The sequence below is a fragment of the Amblyraja radiata genome, chromosome 5, assembly GCF_010909765.2.
Source record: "Amblyraja radiata isolate CabotCenter1 chromosome 5, sAmbRad1.1.pri, whole genome shotgun sequence".
Lineage (NCBI taxonomy): Eukaryota > Metazoa > Chordata > Chondrichthyes > Rajiformes > Rajidae > Amblyraja > Amblyraja radiata.
Window position 1 is genome coordinate 94,151,255 of NC_045960.1, and position 19,683 is coordinate 94,170,937.

General features: G+C 41.2%; 1 protein-coding gene across 3 annotated transcripts in view; it reads right to left on the bottom strand.

The window, feature by feature from the left end:
* Nucleotides 1-15,421, bottom strand: part of spast (spastin) — a 51,909-nt gene extending 36,488 nt beyond the window's left edge. The window contains exons 1-3 of one of the 3 annotated variants that reach the window (XM_033021811.1): nt 15,043-15,421; nt 11,760-11,843; nt 9,987-10,070 (exon numbers count right to left, since the gene is read on the bottom strand). In XM_033021811.1, coding sequence (XP_032877702.1) covers nt 9,987-10,070; nt 11,760-11,843; nt 15,043-15,370 — 496 coding nt within the window. In that variant the 5' untranslated portion in view covers nt 15,371-15,421. The remainder of the gene's footprint in view (nt 1-9,986; nt 10,071-11,759; nt 11,844-15,042) is intronic. The other 2 variants (XM_033021810.1, XM_033021812.1) reach the window with 2 other exon arrangements.
* Nucleotides 15,422-19,683: the final 4,262 nt, after the last annotated feature.

Below are 19,683 nucleotides of genomic sequence, written 5' to 3' on the forward strand. Positions count from 1 at the left end.
CATTGCTTCCTTCACCAGCCCGTTATGCAAGTGGGGGACAGGGCAAGCAGGGGGAGCGCTGTCTGAGTGAGGGGAGGGGGGGGGGGGGGGGGGAGAGACGGAGTGGATACAACGTTTAAGCAGCCAGATATACATGGCTGTGAAGCTCGGCGGACATTAACATTACCGGTCGGTTATCCTTGGTTCTGAAAACTACTACGTACGTTTTTTTCCCCAACGAGCCAATGAAATTCACCGGTCAGCACCAGCTACAACTTACAACAACCTTCGACATCCTGGCAACCCACTAGGACCTCCTGGTGACTAACCTGCGGCATGAGAATTCTCGCTACTCTCCATGGCGGCTTCATTCATGTTGAAAGTTTTGCGGCGACCATAATGAGGCCACGACTAGTTCCCAAAATGCAGCCGGCACCTCAGCGCCTTCTGCGGCCCGCCAGCCAGCCACGGTGTCCTTCGGCACAGGCGCAACCGGTGTAGGTGGTGGTTGATGGGTAGCTATTGGGCGGAAGGCTGGCTTCTCTGTCCCGGGCTCTCTCTCTCTCTCTACTAGTCCCGGGGCAGGAGAGCTGGGCGCTACAGCCAGTCCCGGAGCAGGCGACCTGGGCGCTACAGCCAGTCCCGGGCTCGCAGGCGACTTGGGAACAGCAGCCAGTCCCGGGGCACGCGAGGGATCTGGGAACTGCAGCCAGTCCCGGGGCACGCAGGCGATGTTGCCGACCCCTGGACTAAAGCAAACCCTTGATCCTGTCCCGCCATCCTTTTCTCAAAATTTAGCAACTTAAATTGGGGGTGCGTCTTCGACACAGGTGCGGCTTTATTGCCGGGAGTTAAAAATTGTGAAACAAAATGGAGTTCCAAGTTCCACAGAATGGAGACCTTTGAACTATCTTTAATCAGATTTTAATCAGACCTTAATGTTATTTCTTACACTAAATGTTGTACCCTTTAGCTGCACACTGTGGACAGCTTGATTGTATTCTTGTATAGTTTTTTCTTTGACTGGATACCACACAAACAAAAGCATTTCACTCTACCTTGGTAGACGTGGCAACGATAAACTAAAGTAAACTGTCACAAGGAAGCAAAGGTCACGTTTGTTTTCTGTACTACGAGTACTGTCTGAGGAAACAGACTAAAAACGTTTGTCACTCATGAATTTGTAAGACTTTGAATGCCATGGTAATAGATAATAGGCAGGTGGTTTCTCAATTATGGGATGATGATTAATAAAACTTACAAATTACCTTCACGAGTAGATGAACATACAGGAATCATTTTACAGAAGTAAACAATTACATTGCTTCCACAAGGAACCCTTCCAAACAAATCAAGAACAGGCTTAAGGTTTTATGTGACATGAACCTATGATTAAGGATAGCTACAATGTATAAAGAACATGAATTTCAATAGTTCTCCAGACTGCTTGAAACACTGAATGACACACAAAAAGTCTTGCAGCATAGATTGTCTACTATGTGACTAAGATCTATTTCATATATTTCATTAAATGTACAATGCTTATATAATAGAAGAGCTTGAGTGGTGACAGGACAACAATCTTGCTGTCAACATTAGAAGGACCGAGAAGCTGATCGTTGACTTTGGGAAGGAGAAGCCAATAATTAATTTGCCTAACTTCACTGATGGGACAGCAGAGCCAACACTTTCAGGTTCTTGGTTGTACACATCTCTGATGATCTATCCTCAACCCAGTACATTGATGCAATTACAAAGAAAGCTCACTAACACTTCTACTTCCTCCGGAGTTTGAAACGATTTGGCATGTTTGGTTGATTTATTGTTTTAGTTGAGAGATACAGCGCAGACACAAGCCCTTAAGCCCAAGACCAGCGATCATCATGTGTACACACACTAAGCTACACCATAGGGACAATTTACAATTCTTACCAAAGCTAATTATCCTACAAACCTGTACATCTTTGGAATGTGGGAGGAAACCAGAGCACCCGGAGAAAACCCACAAGGTCACAGGGAGAACGTACAAATTCCATACAGACAGCACCTGTAGTCTGGATTGAATCCGGGTCTTGACCGCTGCGCAACTGTGCCGCCTCAAATGTTGCCAAATACTATCGAACTTCTACGGGTGTTTGGTGTAAAGCATACCGGCTAGTTGCATCACAGCCTGGTTCAGTAATGTGAATGCTTGGGAACGATGGACATTGCCTGGTTCACCAGTGACATTGACCTCTCCACCATCGAAGGCATCTGCAAGAAGCACGGTAACTCATAAAAGATTCACAACACACTGGCCACATTCCCACTTCACTACTGCCAGCAAAATGGTGGCATAGAAACCCGAGGACTCAAGAATAGCTTCTTCCCATCAAGTTCTTGAACCACTTGCACAAGCCTATACACAACCCTAGCTCAGCACCGATCTTCTATAGACTTTCCACCAAGGCTGCACTGCATACATCGCCTTGCACTATCAAGGTCTGGTTTACCTAGAATAACTGATCATTTATTGTAAGTTTGTTTGTTGTACAGTAGCATGTAATGTGCTTGTAAAGCTACAGCAATTAAGAACTTCATTGTTCCATAAGACAATTAAACAACTATAACAATAAGCCGCATGGTGGCACAGCTGGTAGAGCTGTTGCCTCACAGCACCAGAGACACTGGTTCAATCCTAAACTTGGGTGCTGTCTGTGTGGAGTTTGCATGTTCTCCCAGTGACTGTGTGGGTTTCCTCCGGGGGTGCTCCAGTTTACTCCCACACCCCGAAGACGTGCAGTTTTGTAGGTTAATTGGCATCTAAATTGCCCCAAGAGTGCAGGGAGTGGGATAACCTTAAACTATTGTGAACGGGTGATCAATGGTCGGCAAGGACTTGGCAGGCCGAAGGGCTGTTTCCATGCTGCATCCCTAAACGCTCATTTTTTATTTATTTTTTATTATTTATTTATTAGAAGTAGACATATTATAAAATGTAGTTACATATTATAGTAAAAAAACTTTTCATATACATCAGTCATACATTATTAAAATTTTCCATTATCAATTACTTCTGCTTCTAGTGTTTTTATTTTTTATAGAAAGAGGGAAAAAGAGAGGGTAGAAAGTTACAAATAAAAAAGAAAGAAAAAAAAAACACAACAGAAAAACAAGGGAGGTGGAATGGGTTACCTGTAATACGTCAATGGAGATAAGTTCGTGGTTATAAAGTATAGCTTTTCATCTGTTCCTGAGTTCAAGTTTCAGTTGGGTCCTCGTGCTGTGCCAATCTATCCCTTCAGATAGTTAATGAATGGAGCCCAAATTTTATGGAAAAGATCTTGTTTGTCCATTAAGACAAGTCTAATTCTTTCTAAGTATAGGGTCTCCGACATTTCCGTAATCCACATTTTAATTGTGGGGGTTGTTGGGCCTTTCCAAAATTTTAATATTAATTTTTTTCCGGTTATTATACTGTAGTTGAGGAAATTTCTTTGGTTTGTTGTGAGTGTTAAGCTTTGTTCTGATATTCCATGTATTATTAATTTTGTGTCTGGGTCCAGTTTTGTATTAATAACTTCTGAAGTTATTTCAAAAATATCAGTCCAGAAATGTTTAAGTTTTATACAGTTTGCAAACGTATGTGTTAAATTAGCCTCTAGATGTAGACATTTATCACAAATAGGAGAGATTTGTGGGAAGATTCTATTTAGTTTTATTTTAGAGTAGTGTAGTCTATGTAAGACCTTGAATTGTATTAAAGTATGTCTGGCATTTAATGAACATTGATGTATTTGTTGTAAACTTTCGTCCCACATATCTTTCGTGATAGGGTGACCTATTTCATTTTCCCATTTGTATCTATATGGTTCGGTCGGTGGTACCTCGTTGTTTAGTAGGGTGTTATAAATATAAGCTATTAGTTTTTCAGTATTAGGATGCTTGTTCAAACATTCATCAAGAATTTCTGATTCCCTATTCCTGTAGACTTGTGTATTAGATTTAACATAATCTCTAATTTGTAGATATCTGAAGAAATTATTTGAGTGCAGTCCATAATTCTGTTATAACTCTTGAAATGAAAGAAAAGTACCTTTCCCATAAAGGTGTCCTATAATTTTTGATTCCATAATTTTTCCATTGTGTGAAACCTTTGTCCATAAAGGATGATTTGAATAAAGGATTATTTATAATGGGAAGGCAGAGTGGTATATTATTCAATTTTAAATCTTTTTTTATTTGTTTCCAAATTCGTATTCCACTATGTATTATGGGGTTTTCTTTATAGGTTTTTTTGTGCAGTTTTGTGGGGGCAAATATGATCGGTCCAATTTCAAAAGGTAGACAGTCTTCCTTTTCCATCATTAGCCAATCTGGTTGTTGATCCATTTCTTCCAGACAGAAATTCATGTTTTTAATATGGACTGCCCAAAAATAAAATAAGAAATTTGGCAAAGCCAAACCTCCATTTATCTTTGACTTACATAAATGTTTTTTACTTATTCTATGATTCTTATAATCCCAGACAAAACTTGTAACAATGGAATCGACTTTTTTGAAAAAAGTTTTTGGGATATATATCAGAATTAATTGAAGTAGGTACAGCAGTTGCGGTAAAAAAATCATTTTTATAGCATTAATTCTCCCAAGCATAGAAATGGGGAGTGTTTACCAGTATTGAATATTCGTATGTAGTTTATTCAGTAAGGGTGGGAAATTTAGTTTAAATAAAGAGGTATATGTCTTAGTTAGATAGATTCCTAAGTATTTAAATTTATCTTTAACTATTTTAAAAGGGGATTGTTGTATTGTATGTAAATTGAATTTTGTTATTGGCATGATTTCGCTTTTATTCCAATTAATTCTATATCCCGAAAACTGGCCAAATTGAGTTATTAGATTTAATAGGTTTGTTGTACAGTAGCATGTAATGTGCCTGTAAAGCTACAGCAATTAAGAACTTCATTGTTCCATAAGACAATTAAACAACTATAACAATAAGCCGCATGGTGGCACATCTGGTAGAGCTGTTGCCTCACAGCACCAGAGACACTGGTTCAATCCTAAACTTGGGTGCTGTCTGTGTGGAGTTTGCATGTTCTCCCAGTGACTGTGTGGGTTTCCTCCGGGGGTGCTCCAGTTTACTCCCACACCCCGAAGACGTGCAGTTTTGTAGGTTAATTGGCATCTAAATTGCCCCAAGAGTGCAGGGAGTGGGATAACCTTAAACTATTGTGAACGGGTGATCAATGGTCGGCAAGGACTTGGCAGGCCGAAGGGCTGTTTCCATGCTGCATCCCTAAACGCTCATTTTGATTAATGGGATTGGTGTCACTGTCTCAATTGCAATTATTGCATGGATTCATTTGGTGGCCGTTTCCTGAAACTCTCTGCCCAAGAGCACTTTTGGGAGGTTCTTCACTAGAAGGATAAAAGCAGTTAAAGCCAATGGCACACCAGCATTTTTTCCAAGGGAAATAAATGCTGACCTCACCATGTTAACCACATCCTGTACACAAATAAAAACATAGATTTCAGTGTTGGCAAATTAGGGTATCCATGTTATATGTAAAATGGATAGGACTATGCATTGAGGGTTGAAAATCTTTAAGTTGATTGTTTAAAAATTAACTACAGGATTACAAAAGACCAATAAATTAGTCTTGAGCATATTGTTAAACAAAAGAAGAGACTATTTTCTTAAATAGGTTTGTCAATTAAATGCCATTATAACAAATGTGGCACAGAAACGACAATCCCGTTACAGCAGTTATATTATCAGAATTGACTTGCAAGAAAGTTGTATAACATCACATTGAATTTTGTCCATAAAGTATTGCATCAGAAGCAGAATGATGCAGATATTAATAATTTTACAACAGTATAAGTTCTCATTAACGTTCTAGTGACATTGCATTTATTTGTATTCATGTTAATAATTCAAAATATACATACGCTAATGTGTTGTATAACTTAGAATCTTGGGCTTCCAAAGTAGATTAACATTATACTTTTAATATTGTATAAAACAGGAGATAATCAAGTTGAAGAAACCACTTTCCTTTCTGATTTGTTTATTAAAGAGACTCAAAGAATGGGAGAACATGCAAGCCTGTTTAATAATTGTAGCTTTTTTGTGCATTAATCACTGCAGAAGATAAAGGGTTATCCATGAAAGATAAAGATGAGGGTATTGTCCAGGATGGAGCTTTTCTGCTATGTGGAAGTGGATAGGGTTAAGCTCCGGCAGCACTGCACCCCTGAGGTTGGCACAGATGGTGTCCAACACTCAGCCAACAAATGGAATTAGCATAAGTAGGTGCTTGACAGCTGGCAAACACGTGGTGCGCTGCCACTAAATTCTAATCAATCAGAATGCCAACAGTTCCTTATTTCAGCCATCTCCTCTTTGAAATAGAGAGTTGTGAATTTATGGAATTCACCCAGAGTTGTGAACTTATGGAATTCCCTGCCACAGAAGGCAGTGGAGGCCAAGTCACTGGATGGATTTAAGAGAGAGTTAGATAGAGCTCTAGGGGCTAGTGGAGTCAAGGGATATGGGGAGAATGCAGGCATGGTTATTGATAGGGGACGATCAGCCATGATCACAATGGCTCGAAGGGCCGAATGGCCTCCTCCTGCACCTATTTTCTATGTTTCTATGAAAAAAGGCTGTAATAAGAGCTGAAGAGGACACATGGAAACCATAACAGAATATACATAAGCCAGGTAGTCAAAGAGCTGCTAAATAATGCAAGATAATAAAAAATGGCTACAGAATGCAGAGCTCTGATATACAGAGGGATTTGGTGATGTCCCTGACTAGCAAAAGGCAATATGTAGATGTGATGATTATTTAGGAAACATAACAATGTTATTGTTATGATTTATTTCAATAGGGACAGAATACAATAGCAGCAAGGATTTGCTCCAATAATATCAAGAATTGGTGAAATCCCATCAGGAGTACTGTGTACTGTGCTGGTTTCTATCCAGAGGGTTGTTAATATCTGGAAGCAATTCCAAGATGGTTTACAAGGCTAATACCTGGAAAGGACAGTTGGCCATAGACAGATTAGAGTAGTATCTGTGGGTGTTTAGAAAAGTAAAAGGCAGCCTAACTGAGACATACAAGAATCCGAGGGGAGGGATGTGTAGAGGATGTCCACTCTCGTTCTTTAAAAATAAGGGGTTAGCCATGAAAGATAAAGATGAGGCAATTAATTTTTTAAACGCTGGAACTCTCCCTCATTTTATGGTGGAGCTTTGAGTTATTCTTAACACAGAGATATTGATTTTTAACAAGGGGATGAAAGGTTACCATGAGTAGACAGACCTGCCAGAGGCAAGACAGGTTTGCAGAAAAGTTATAATCTGAGCACAGTTGATGCTATTCCATGAAGAGAAGGCAGAAAGGGCCGATAAGCCTCCTCATCTGCTCGCAAGTTCATTTGTAAATCTTAAGATGCATTTTGCAATCCGTATGTGATTTCTTTGTTGTATTTGGTTGAACCACTATATGTGGGTTATCAATTCAATATATCTACATATATTTTGCATTATATGCAGTGGTTAATTATTAGTGAACTTTTAGATGCTCCTATCGTACAAGGAAGTCACTCAAAACATGGCTACATTTCTGGCAAGTTGTGTACAAATCAACAGTACAAATAGCAATGGTCAAAGAATACCTTATTGTGTTAGTATGCGCAAACTTCTATCAACTTTACACTTTTTCCATAACCTCTACCCTCAATACACCAGCATGAGAACACTCCACCTCACCTTCCACTAACATGTTTTCTTCCTTTGTCCATACATACATATATCTTTCTTTGATACTATCAGTCTCTTTTTCCTTCACCCCCTTCATAAAGAAACAAGCCTGAAAATGCATCTCAAACTGATAGAGTATAATAGAAAGTTCAGAGATTCTATACGTTTCAATTTAGTACAAAAATCCCCCCCACAAAATTGACTGAATGAGCAATAATAGTATAATAATTGAGACTTTCCCTAAAAACGTTTAAATATTAGATTTTGAACATCGCTGATATTTTTAATCAGCTAGAGCTACTGCCTTACTGCACCAAAGACCCAAGTTTGATCCTGACTATGGGTCTTTGCCTTTATGCAGTTTGTACATTCTGCCTGTGACCTGTGTGGGTTTTCTCTGAGATCTTAGGGCTCCTCCCACACACCAAATACATACAGGTGGGTAGGTTAATTGGCTTGGTATAAATGTAAATTGCCTCTAGTGTATGTAGGATAGTGTAAGTGTGCAGGGATCGCAGGTCGGTGTGGACTCGGTGGACCGAAGAGCCTGCTTCCGCTCTGTATCTCTAAACTAAAAGACAAACAAATTTAGAAAGTGCTGGAGGATCTCAGCGGATCAGGCAGCATGTGTGAAAGGTATGGACAGACAACATTTTGGGTCAGGATCCTCCTTCCTTCGGCACTTTGTGCTTTGCTCAAGATTGCCATTTCTTGTGTCACCAAACAAATTTACCAAGATCCAGGTGAACACTGCAAAGGGACTTCTTCAAATACATTAACATCTGTCCTTAATAAGGTAATCAAACAGGAGAGAGAATAATTTTCAGGGTTACAGAGAAGAAACCGGTGATGTAGGATTTCAGGCTTCTGTACCTATCTTCTGCCCGATAGCAGCAGCCTGATGTCAAACACCACTAGGTTCAGGAACAGCTACTTTCTTACGACTATTGGGTTCTTGAACCAACTCACACAACCATAATCCTACCTTAGCAATGCAAAGTTCTGATTAGGCCCACCTAAATTACTGCGACCTCTGTATGCACCAAAATTCAGGAAGAATATATTGGCAATGAAGAGAATGTAGCACAATATTACCAGCACACTGTCTGGACTCCTGTGGTTACATAGAGATTATGGAATCACAGTGGACGTTACCTGAATTTTAGATTATGGGACGATTTGATTACTCGAAACATTAAAGCAAACTGATAGATGCGGCGCAAATGAAGTATAGCCTATGGCTGGGGGTTCCAGGATTAGGATCTTAAGGGGCTGCCCCACTTGGGCGACCTAATTGGCGCGTTTAGAAGAGTTTGAAAAAATGATATGTTGAAGACCTCCTTCGACTATGTTGAAGACCAGTTTCGACTAGCTATGACAAACTTCGGGAAAATTGGACACCGAATAGTGGAGAGTGAAGACGACTTCCTTCGATCTCCTTCCCTTCGACTATGATGAAGACTATCTACGACTACCTTAGACTACCCTCGATTACCCACGACTAACATGCGGACCTACTACGACTAAACCTACGAGTAAAAAAAGTATCGATTTTTTTCCATGGCGACCTTTTTTTAAGCGGGCATTTTTTAACATATTGAAAAAAACGCCGCAAGCTAGTTGAGGCCTCGAGTACACGGAGACCACTCTTGAGCACAAAGGAGAGTTACGAAGACCTCCTATGACCTCATATCGACCATGCTGCGAGTACGAGTCGAGGGCAAACTCGCCAGAACTCGCAGATTAGGTCTCCCAAGTGGGACAGGCCCTTAAAAGAAAATCAGAGCTAATTCTATCAGGGTTGAAGTTGGGTAATATTTCCCAGGGGTTATGGGGAGAAGGCAGGAGAATGGGGTTAGAATGGAGAGATAGATCAACCATGATTGAATGGTGGAGTAGGCTTGATGGGCCGAATGGCCTAATTCTGCTCCTATTACTTACGAACATGAATATGTCTATGTGGAAGATGCAGAAATTTGAAATACGACTTGAAATAAAAATGTATTCGGACTTTTGGGGCAGGGGGCAGGATGAGGAGGCACATTTGGAAGGGGCTGGATGGAGCTAGATCACTGATAAACCACAATCCCGTTGATCGATAGAACTACCTTAAGCCTTTGACCCTTTCAATCTTCTACACTCACCAGAAACGCAAGATTCTCACAATAAAACTCTCATATGCAAAAATCCCAATTATAAACATGCAACTATATATCCATAACTTCACATATTTTATTTACACTACCTACCTAGCCGTTCTAGGCGATCCTTGGCCATGATCAAATTGTCTGTCATTTTGCTCTGCAGGCGCTTGGCTCGAACAACCTGCTCACCTGGCAAGGCAAGAGGTCATTGAACATTTAGTAACAAAAATAAACCTATAACGATCAGGTTTTGACCAGCAAGGCCTGACAACAGGGTAATCTCTTAAGGTTTATGTTTTTATGGTTACATGTATAGTAGAAAGATTTGTTTAGCATGCTATCCAGCAGATCAGATTTTATGATACTTAAATACAATCAAGTCAAGTCCAACGTCTACAATGCGGTAGAGGTGAATTGGGCAGTGCTCTAGCTTAAGAAAGGACTGATCGAAATCCTGAAAACAGAGGGGAAGAAGCTGTTCTTGAGTCTGGTGATGCATGCTCTCAAGCTCTGCTTTACAGGAGCAGGGAAAAGAAAGAATGATCAAGAAGAGACGTCTTTGATTATGTTAGCTGCTTTTCCAAGGCAGCTTGAAGCGTAGATGGAGTCTATGGTGCGAAGTCTGGCTGTGTCTGGACTGGGCTAAATCGACCACTGTAAATTCTTGCAGTCTTGGGCACAGGTGTTCCCAAACCAAGCTGTGATGCAACACAATAGTATGCTTTCTATGGCGCACTTGTAGAAGTTTGTAAGAATCATTTGATGAATCAAGCAGGTAATGTAACTAAAACAATAATCATGACTCAGCCTGCCTCGTGACTAATAATGAAACAATAAGGAGAGGAAGTACTTGAAAGATAAATGAACAGTAGCCTAAGCCATAGTTGAAGAATTCAGTTTTGAGAAGACAGAGATACTCAGAATTTGAATGTATGCAAAGCATGACTGCAAAACGCTTTGTAAGCAGCAAAGGGGCAGAATAAACAAATAATGCCCAGTGGAAAACCAGGAGATGGCAATGTCAAAGGTGGTTGGAAAAATAAGTGAGTCTTCAGTACTTATTGACAGACCAGACAGCCACTTTATTTCACTAAAGTTAGACACAAAGTGCTGGAGTAACTCAGCGGGTCTGGCAGAACATGAATCGGTTGATTTTTCGGCTCAGGACTCTTCTTCAGACTGTCAACAAACACCTGCCATTCCTCGTTTCCACATTTTGACTGACCTACTGCAAATTCACTTAAAGATATGGCTACTTATAAGTTCCCCTCTCTCTGACGGGAGCTCTATGAGAACCTCTCGCACTGCTCCGCCTCTGTGATTTTTGCTGCTCTCCGGCTTTATGACCAAGTTCTACCCATCATGTTCACCTGCTAGGATTGGTCCTGCCTCTTCCAGCTTTCTTCTTCCCCCCCCCCCACCCCCTTACAATCAGTCTGAAGAAGGGTCTCAACCAAAACATTACCTATACATATTTTCCAGAAATGCTGCCTGACCTGCTGAGTTACTTCAGTACTTTGTACCCTTTTGTGCATTAACCCGCTTTTGCAGTTCCTTGTTTATACATTCCCCAGTTTCAAAGATCTAGTTCAGCAAATATTCAGAATTCAAATACCACATGTTAAGCATGAAGTGTCTCAAAGGTCTGGTATTGTCTCTCACCCAGCACTGCAAATGGCATATAGGATTTTCATGAACAAGGATATTTCCAAGATCATCATTCCTTTTAGCGCCCTGCACTCTATGTATGCACAAGCTCTGTCCATACATTGACCAATCTATTTGAAATAAACGTTAATATAAAACTCACTCAACTTCCTGGATGAACAACACATCACATCTAGCATCATCTGCAGTTTTCTTGTGTTGAGATCTTACCTGATCCAGAGATCCGGACTGCAACCCCTTGCTCGAGTTCTGCTATTCCCTTTTTGTAAAACTCCACAGCTTTTTTCTTCTGTCCTATTCAAACAAAGGAATAAATTTATACAATAAATGTATACAGATTAGCCATGATTGGATGGTGTAGACTTGATGGGCCGAATGGCCTAATTCAGCTCCTATCACATGATGCCTTTAGGAGCAGTAAACACAAATTACTGGGGGGTTTTTTCCAGCGACCACTACTCACAGGTCCAGCTATTAGAAACAGGTTTGATTCTCCAAATAACCTCCCAACTTCTATACTCAATACTCTGACCGATGAAGGCCAAAATATATAAATGTATATAACATATGATGAGCATTTGACGGCACTGGGCCGGTACTTGCTGGAGTTTAGAAGAATGAGGGGGGACCTCATTAAAACGTACAGAACAGTGCAAGGCTTGGATAGAGTGGATGTGAAGAGGATGTTTCCACTAGTGGGAGAGTCTAGGACTAGAGGTCACAGCCTCAGAATTAAAGGATGTTCTTTTAGGAAGGAGACGAGGAGGAATTTCTTTAGTCAGAGGGTGGTGAATCTGTGGAATTCTTTGCCAAAGAAGGCTATGAAGGCCAAATTAATGGATATATTTAAGGCAGAGATAGATAGATTCTTGATTAGTACAGGTGCCAGGGGTTATGGGGAGAAGGCAGGCGAATGGGGTTAGGAGGGAGAGATAGATTAGCCATGATTGAATGGGCCATATGGCATATTTCTGCTCCTATCACTTATGATCTTATGAAGCCTTTACAAGCAGTAAACACAAATTGTTGATTTTTTCAGCAACCATACCCACAGGTCCAGCCAATAGGTTTGATTCTCCAAATAACCTCCCAACTTCTATACTCAATATTCTGACAGATGAAGCCAATGTGCTAAAAGCTTTCATGACACCCTATCTCCCATGACACCACTTTCAAGGACTCTGGCGGGCAGACGGATCTAAACGTTCAGGTGAAGTGGAATCTCTTTTCTCAGTACAGTTGAAGCAGGGTAAATCATTGAATACAGTGCCCTCCATAATGTTTGAGACAAAGACCTGTCATTTATTTATTTGCCTCTGTACTCCACAATTTGAGATTGTGATAGGAAAAAAAACACATGTGGTTAAAGTGCACATTGTCAGATTTTATTAAAGGGTATATTTATACATTTTGGTCGCACCATGTAGAAATTACAGCTGTGTTTATACATAAGCCCCCCCCCCTCCCCATTTCAGGGCACCATAATGTTTGGGACATGTGGCTTCACAAGTGTTTGTAATTGCTCAGGTGTGCTTAATTGCCTCCTTCGTGCAGGTATAAGAGAGCTCTCAGCACCTATTCTTTCCTCCAGTCTTTCCATCACCTTTGGAAACTTTTATTGCTGTTTATCAACATGAGGACCAAAGTTGTGCCAATGAAAGTCAAAAAAGCCATTATGAGACTGAAACAAGAATAAAGCCGAGAGAGACATCAGCCAAACCTTAGGCTTACCAAAATCAACTGTTTGGAACATCATTAAGAAGAAAGAGAGCACTGGTGAGCTTACTAATCACAAAGGGACTGGCAGGCCAAGGAAGACCTCCACAGCTGATGACAGAATTCTCTTTAAAATAAAGAAAAAACTCCAAACACCAGTCCGACAGATCAGAAATACTCTTCAGGAGTCAGGTGTGGATTTGTCAATGACCACTGTCCGCAGAAGACTTCATGAACAGAAATACTAGAGGGTACACTGCAAGATGCAAACCACTGGTTAGCTGCAAAAACAGGATGGGCAGGTTAGTTTCCAAGAAGTACTTAAAAGAGCAACCACAGTTCTGGAAAAAGGTCTTGGGAAGAGATGAGTCGAAGATTAACTTATATCAGAGTGATGGCAAGAGCAAAATATGGCTCACCTATCTTCATTGATGATACAACTGCTGATGATAGTAGCATAATGAATTCTGAATACATCCTATCTGCTCAAGTTCTAACAAATGCCTCAAAACGCATTGGCCGGCCAATCATTCTACAGCAAGACAATAATCCCAAACATACTGCTAAAGGAACAAAGGAGTTTTTCAAAGCTAAAAAATGGTCAATTCTTGAGTGGCCAAGTCAATCACCTGATCTGAACCCAATTGAGCATGACTTGTATATACTGGAGACAAAACTGAAGGGAACTAGCCCCAAAAACAAACATAAGATAAAGATGGCTGCAATACAGGCCTAGCAGAGCATCACCAGAGAAGACTGGTGATGGCCATGAATCGCAGACTTCAAGCAGTCATTGCATGCAAAGGATATGCAACAACATACTAAACATGACTACTTTCATTTACATGACAATGCCGTGTCCCAAACATTATGGTGCCCTGAAATGGGGGGGGACTATGTGTAAACACTGCTGTAATTCTCTGTTGTGGAATTCTCTGCCTCAGAGAGCAGTGGAGGCCAGTTCTCTGGATACTTTCAAGAGAGCTTGATCGGGCTCTTAAAGATAGCAGAGTCAGGGGATATGGGGAGAAGGCAGGAACGGGGTACTGATTGTGGATGATCAGCCATGATCACATTGAATGGCGGTGCTGGCTCGAAGGGCCTACTCCTGCACCTATTATCTATCATGACTGACCAAAACATTATGGAGGACACTGTATATACAATGTTGAGATAAACAGAAATTTGATTTTCTAGGATCAATTGTTAAGGGAAACAGATTTTAGTCTGATCTCATTGTACCTGATGGCGTACACATACTGTTATTTAATTATTTTAAAGTTTTCTTACTTAATATAATGTTACAAGGTAAGAATACTGCAATGCATCACCTATTACCCAGTATTCACAGCTACCCGAATACATGCATTAGGTTATGCAACACAAAACCAAAATCTAAAAAGTGATGTTTGGTATATTGCAATACAATAGATATAGTGATACGAGGTACATGCATCAAAATATGGCAAAGAAGACAATAAACAGTGTCTTAGACCAACACCGTGGCCTACCTTACAATCCAACATATATAACATTACAATGCTGAGTTACTCCAGCGTTTTGTGACTTTTGCAACGCCACCTCTGCACAATACATTCGCGCTTACATTTAAATATTAAATACAGTGCTGCATTCAATGCAGTTATACCGAAGGGGGGGGGGGTCCCGGCTGGTCCACCTGGAGCATTGTTAAAGTGGCAGTGGGCATCCCCAGCGGACATAGCCAACATCCATTGCAACCCTTGGAGCAACAAAAGCCAATGTGTCACTCACTCACCTCTCTCGTCCTCGTCGATGCCGAGGGCGGTGGAGATGTACTCGAAGGCCAGGCGGTGGCTCTGGCGGATCTGCTCCGGGTCCACGGTGGTGACGGTGGGGGTGCTCTTGCGCGATGCCATCTCGGCCAGGCGCTGGCAGACGTAGGCGAAGAAGAGCCAGAGATGGAAGGCCAGGAAGCGCAGGAAGGTGAAGACAGCGACCAGCGGGTAGGAGAAGTAGTAGAGGTTACGCTTGTGGAGCGAGAGCCTGTCGCTGGGGCCTTCGGGCGGGTCTGGATCTGGGGCCGGTCCTTTCTTCTTCCTGCCTCGTCCTCCGGGAGAATTCATTCACCCGCCCTCTGTCCGCCATCACGCGTCGCGCCGCCCCGCGCATGCGTCAGAGCCGCGCCGCGCCGCCCCGCGCATGCGCCACACCACATTGTCCGCCCTCCGCCAATCACACCCCCCATGGCTCCCATTAGCAACCAATCAGCGGGCCGGATCACCGCTGTTCCAGGTTCGGGTCAAGAGTATTCACTTGTCAAATGTACCAGCACTCTTGCACTCTTACTTGTATTGTATTCAAATTTATTGTCATTGCAGCAGCTTACCAGGCCAGCAAACATAATGCTCATAGCTAATGTATGATAACAAAAGGGATTGGACAGGCTAGATGCAGGAAGATTGTTCCCGATGTTGGGGAAGTCCAGAACAAGGGGTCACAGTTTAAGGATAATGGGGAAATCTTTTAGGACCGAGATGAGAAAAACATTTTTCACACAGAGAGTGGTGAATCTGTGGAACTCTCTGCCACAGAATGTAGTTGAGGCCAGTTCATTGGCTATATTTAAGAGGGAGTTAGATGTGGCCCTTGTGGCTAAAGGGATCAGGGGGTATGGAGAGAAGGCAGGAACAGGATACTGAGTTGGATGATCAGCCATGATCATATTGAATGGCGGTGCAGGTTCGAAGGGCCGAATGGCCTACTCCTGCACCATTTTCTATGTTTCTAAAACAAAAATCAATAAAACAATAACTTCAATTCTAGTTATTTGTTATTAGTTACATAGAAAATAGCTGCAAGAGTAGGCCATTTGGCCCTTCGCCAGCACCACCATTCAATATGGTCATGGCTGATCATCCAGAATCAGTACCCCGTTCCTGCTTCCTCTCCATATCCCTTGATTCCTTTAGCCCTAAGAGCTATATCCAACTCTCTTTTGAATACATTAGTTACTTGTCTGAGGAAAGGTCTCGACCCGAAACGTCACCAATTCATTTTCTCCAGAAATGCTGCCTGACCCGCTGAGTTACTCCACCAATACTAGTGTCAAGAGAGTTAAGATTTAAGAGTGTTCCCGAAATGGAATAATGAAATTCTTACATGCAGCAGCACAACAGATATGTATTCTGTAATAGCCATAATAAGGAACAAAAATGGTCAGTATATTAAAAAACAAACAAACAATAATAGTGCAAAGATAATACCCCCAAATCTAGCCTCGAGCTTATTTGGAGTTTATAGTATTTAGTGCAGACAAATTCATAGTTCAGTTAGTGTTTTGTAGTGTTCTTTGTAGCCTGATGGTTGTTGCGAAGAATATATTCTTGACCCTAGTGGTCATGTTTTTTAGACTCCTTTACCTTCTTTCAGATGGAAATAGTCAGTTGACTAACTTCTCACCTGAAAGTGACAAAATATAAGGTGCTGGAAAACAGAAAATGCAATATCAAGTTAGGCAACGACTTAGTGTCAAGTGATTGTAGATGCCGGAGTCATGAGCAAAACATAAAATGCGGGAGGAACTCAGCAGGTCAGGCAGAGAAATGGTCAGGCGACGTTGCAATCTAAAGAAGGGTCGCAATGTGCAATATCAAAAAGCCCATACCCTTCAGAGATGCTGCCTGACCCACTGGGTTCCTCCAGTACTTTGTGTTTTGCTCAATATTCCAGCATCTGCAGCTCCTTGTATCTCTGCAATTGACCTCTCCTCTACTTCATCCTCCACTGGATCCATGCCTTCAACCAGCATTTATTCTCTTTACTGAAGAGACTGAAGAAGGGTCTGGACCCAAAATGTCATCTATCCATCTCACTCCACAGATGCTGCCTGGCCCATTGCACTGCACCTCCAGCACTTTGTTTTTTGTTCACTATTTTACTCTCTCCTGACTAGCTTTATTATTCATTCTCCTTCTTAAATTACTGTGATTTCTGCTGTGAATGTATTTTTGTAGCTCTGTTAGGAAGACCATTCCTGATTTTTATTTAATAGCTTTGCGTTTATCTGGGAGAAAAAGCTGCAAACAATGCTGTTTTCTTGCACATACTGTTGATGTTCCCTTGCACATACAGTCTATGTTCTTCTAGAAATTAGAAAATAGTATCTAAGGAGTCTTAGCAAGATGCACTGATGCATTATGTAGATAACAGATACTGCATAATTGACAAAATAAATAATGTGTAATTTAGTAGATCAGATATCAAATAACCAAGCAAGCTGCTCTGGTCTGATAGTGTTAATCTTTATGAGTGTTGCTTTAGTGGCAATCATCCATTTATAAATGGTGTTGAAAATAGTCCATTTGCTGTTGTAGGTTTAGGTTTACTATCATGTGTACTGAGGTACAGAGAAAAGATTTGTTTTGCATGCAATCCAATCAAATCAGATAATACTATACATAAATTCAATCAAGCGATACTCAAATAAAATAGATGGAGCAAATGGAGCAGATAGTTGCGGTGCACTAGTTCCAGGGATAAAGTCAAATGTCCACAATGGGTTAGAGGTGAAACGAACGATACCTTAGCTTATGGAAGGACCATTCAAAAGAATGATGACAAAGGGGAATATGTTCCTGAGTCGGGTGGTGCACGCTTTCAAGCCTCTAACTTCTGCATGAGGGGAGCAGTGAAATGAAGACATGACCGTGGTTAGGGAAGTATTTGATTATGTTAGCTACTTTCCTGAGACAGCGTGAACTGTAGATATAGTCAATCGTGGAGAGTCTGGTCTGTATGATGGGCTGGGCTAATCCATAACCTGCAATTTCTGTGTAGGAAGGAACTGCAGAAGAAGGGTTCCTTCAGTCTGAAGAAGGGTTTCGGCCTGAAACGTCGCCTATTTCCTTCGCTCCATAGATGCTGCTGCACCCGCTGAGTTTCTCCAGCATTTTTGTGTACCTTCGATCTTCCAGCATCTGCAGTTCCTTCTTGAACACAAGGAACTGCAGATGCTGGTTTAAACCAAAGATAGACACAAAATGCTGGAGTAACTCAGCAGGACAGGCAGCATCTCAAGGGTCTCGACCCACAACATCACCCATTCCTTCTCTTCAGATATAATGCCTGTCCCACTGAGTTACTCCAGCATTTTGTGTCTATACTATCTGCAATTTCATGTGGTCTTGGGCAGAGCTGTTCCCAAACCAAACTGTAATGCAATCCATCAGAATGTTTTCTGTGGTGCATCTGTAGAAGCTTGTAATAGTCATTGGAGATATGCCAAATTTCCACAACCTCCTGAGGAAGTAGAGGCATTAGTATGCCTTCTTGACTGTCGCTTCAATGTGGATGATCCACGAAAGATTGTTAGTAATATTTACTGCATGGAACTTGAAGCTCTCACCTACTTCCACTTTAGCATCTTTGATGATAATTGAGGCAAGTATTCCACCATGCTTCCTGAAGTCAATGACCAGCTCCTTTGGCTTGTTGACATCCTATAACTGGTGTGCCGATGGAGGGGGAAAATGTTGAAGGGGGGAGAAAATGTTCGGGCTGCTGGATGCGTGGTGAATCAATCGACCTGCGTTGAAGTTCTTGAATGTGTTGAAGTCACATTCATCTGTTCAAGTGAAAAATATCCTATCCTCTTCCTAATTTGTGCCTTACAGAAAATGGAAGGAGGTGAGTCACACATTGCTGAATACCCAGCCTTGGTCTTCTTGTTATTACAGTATTTGTGGCTAATTCATTTTAGTTTGTAGTCAGTAATGACCCAAGACATTGATGGATGGGTACTCAATTATGGTAATGTCATTGATTTTAAAGAGAAGATAGATTCTCTTGGTGGTGATGATTGTTGCCTGAAACATTTCTCAGTGGGTAATTTTGTAAAGATAATGGTTTTGAATGTAAATGGTAAGAGGTTAGACTTTCTCACTCTCTTGAGGTTGGTAATATCCTGTCACTTAAGCTGCAAATAAGATCTATATCACAAATCACCTGAAGCCTACATATTGTCCAGACGTTTATGTATGTTTGCACAGACCATTTCAGAATCTGATGGATAGAGGAATTAGGATTAGTAAGCCTCTTGATTCTTGAACCAGTTCTGCCATTTTGTAAGATCATGGATGGTCTGATTGTAACTACAACCCCTCATTCCCAAAGTGCCTGCAGTAACCTTTCATCCTCTGGCTTATCAATAATATAGCTAGTGCTGCATTAAAAAAAATTTAAATTCTCTCTTCTTCAGTGGAAGCGGATTTCCAAAGATGTTTTGAATGTCTTATCATTTTAAAAGGCACTATGTAAATGCAAGTTGTTCCATCACTGCCCTTTCCTAGAACTGTACTTTCTGTTCCTTATGAAATAGCATAGTATTCCTCTTTGCACCTATTTAAACTAAGTTATCAAATAGTCAACATTTATTAAG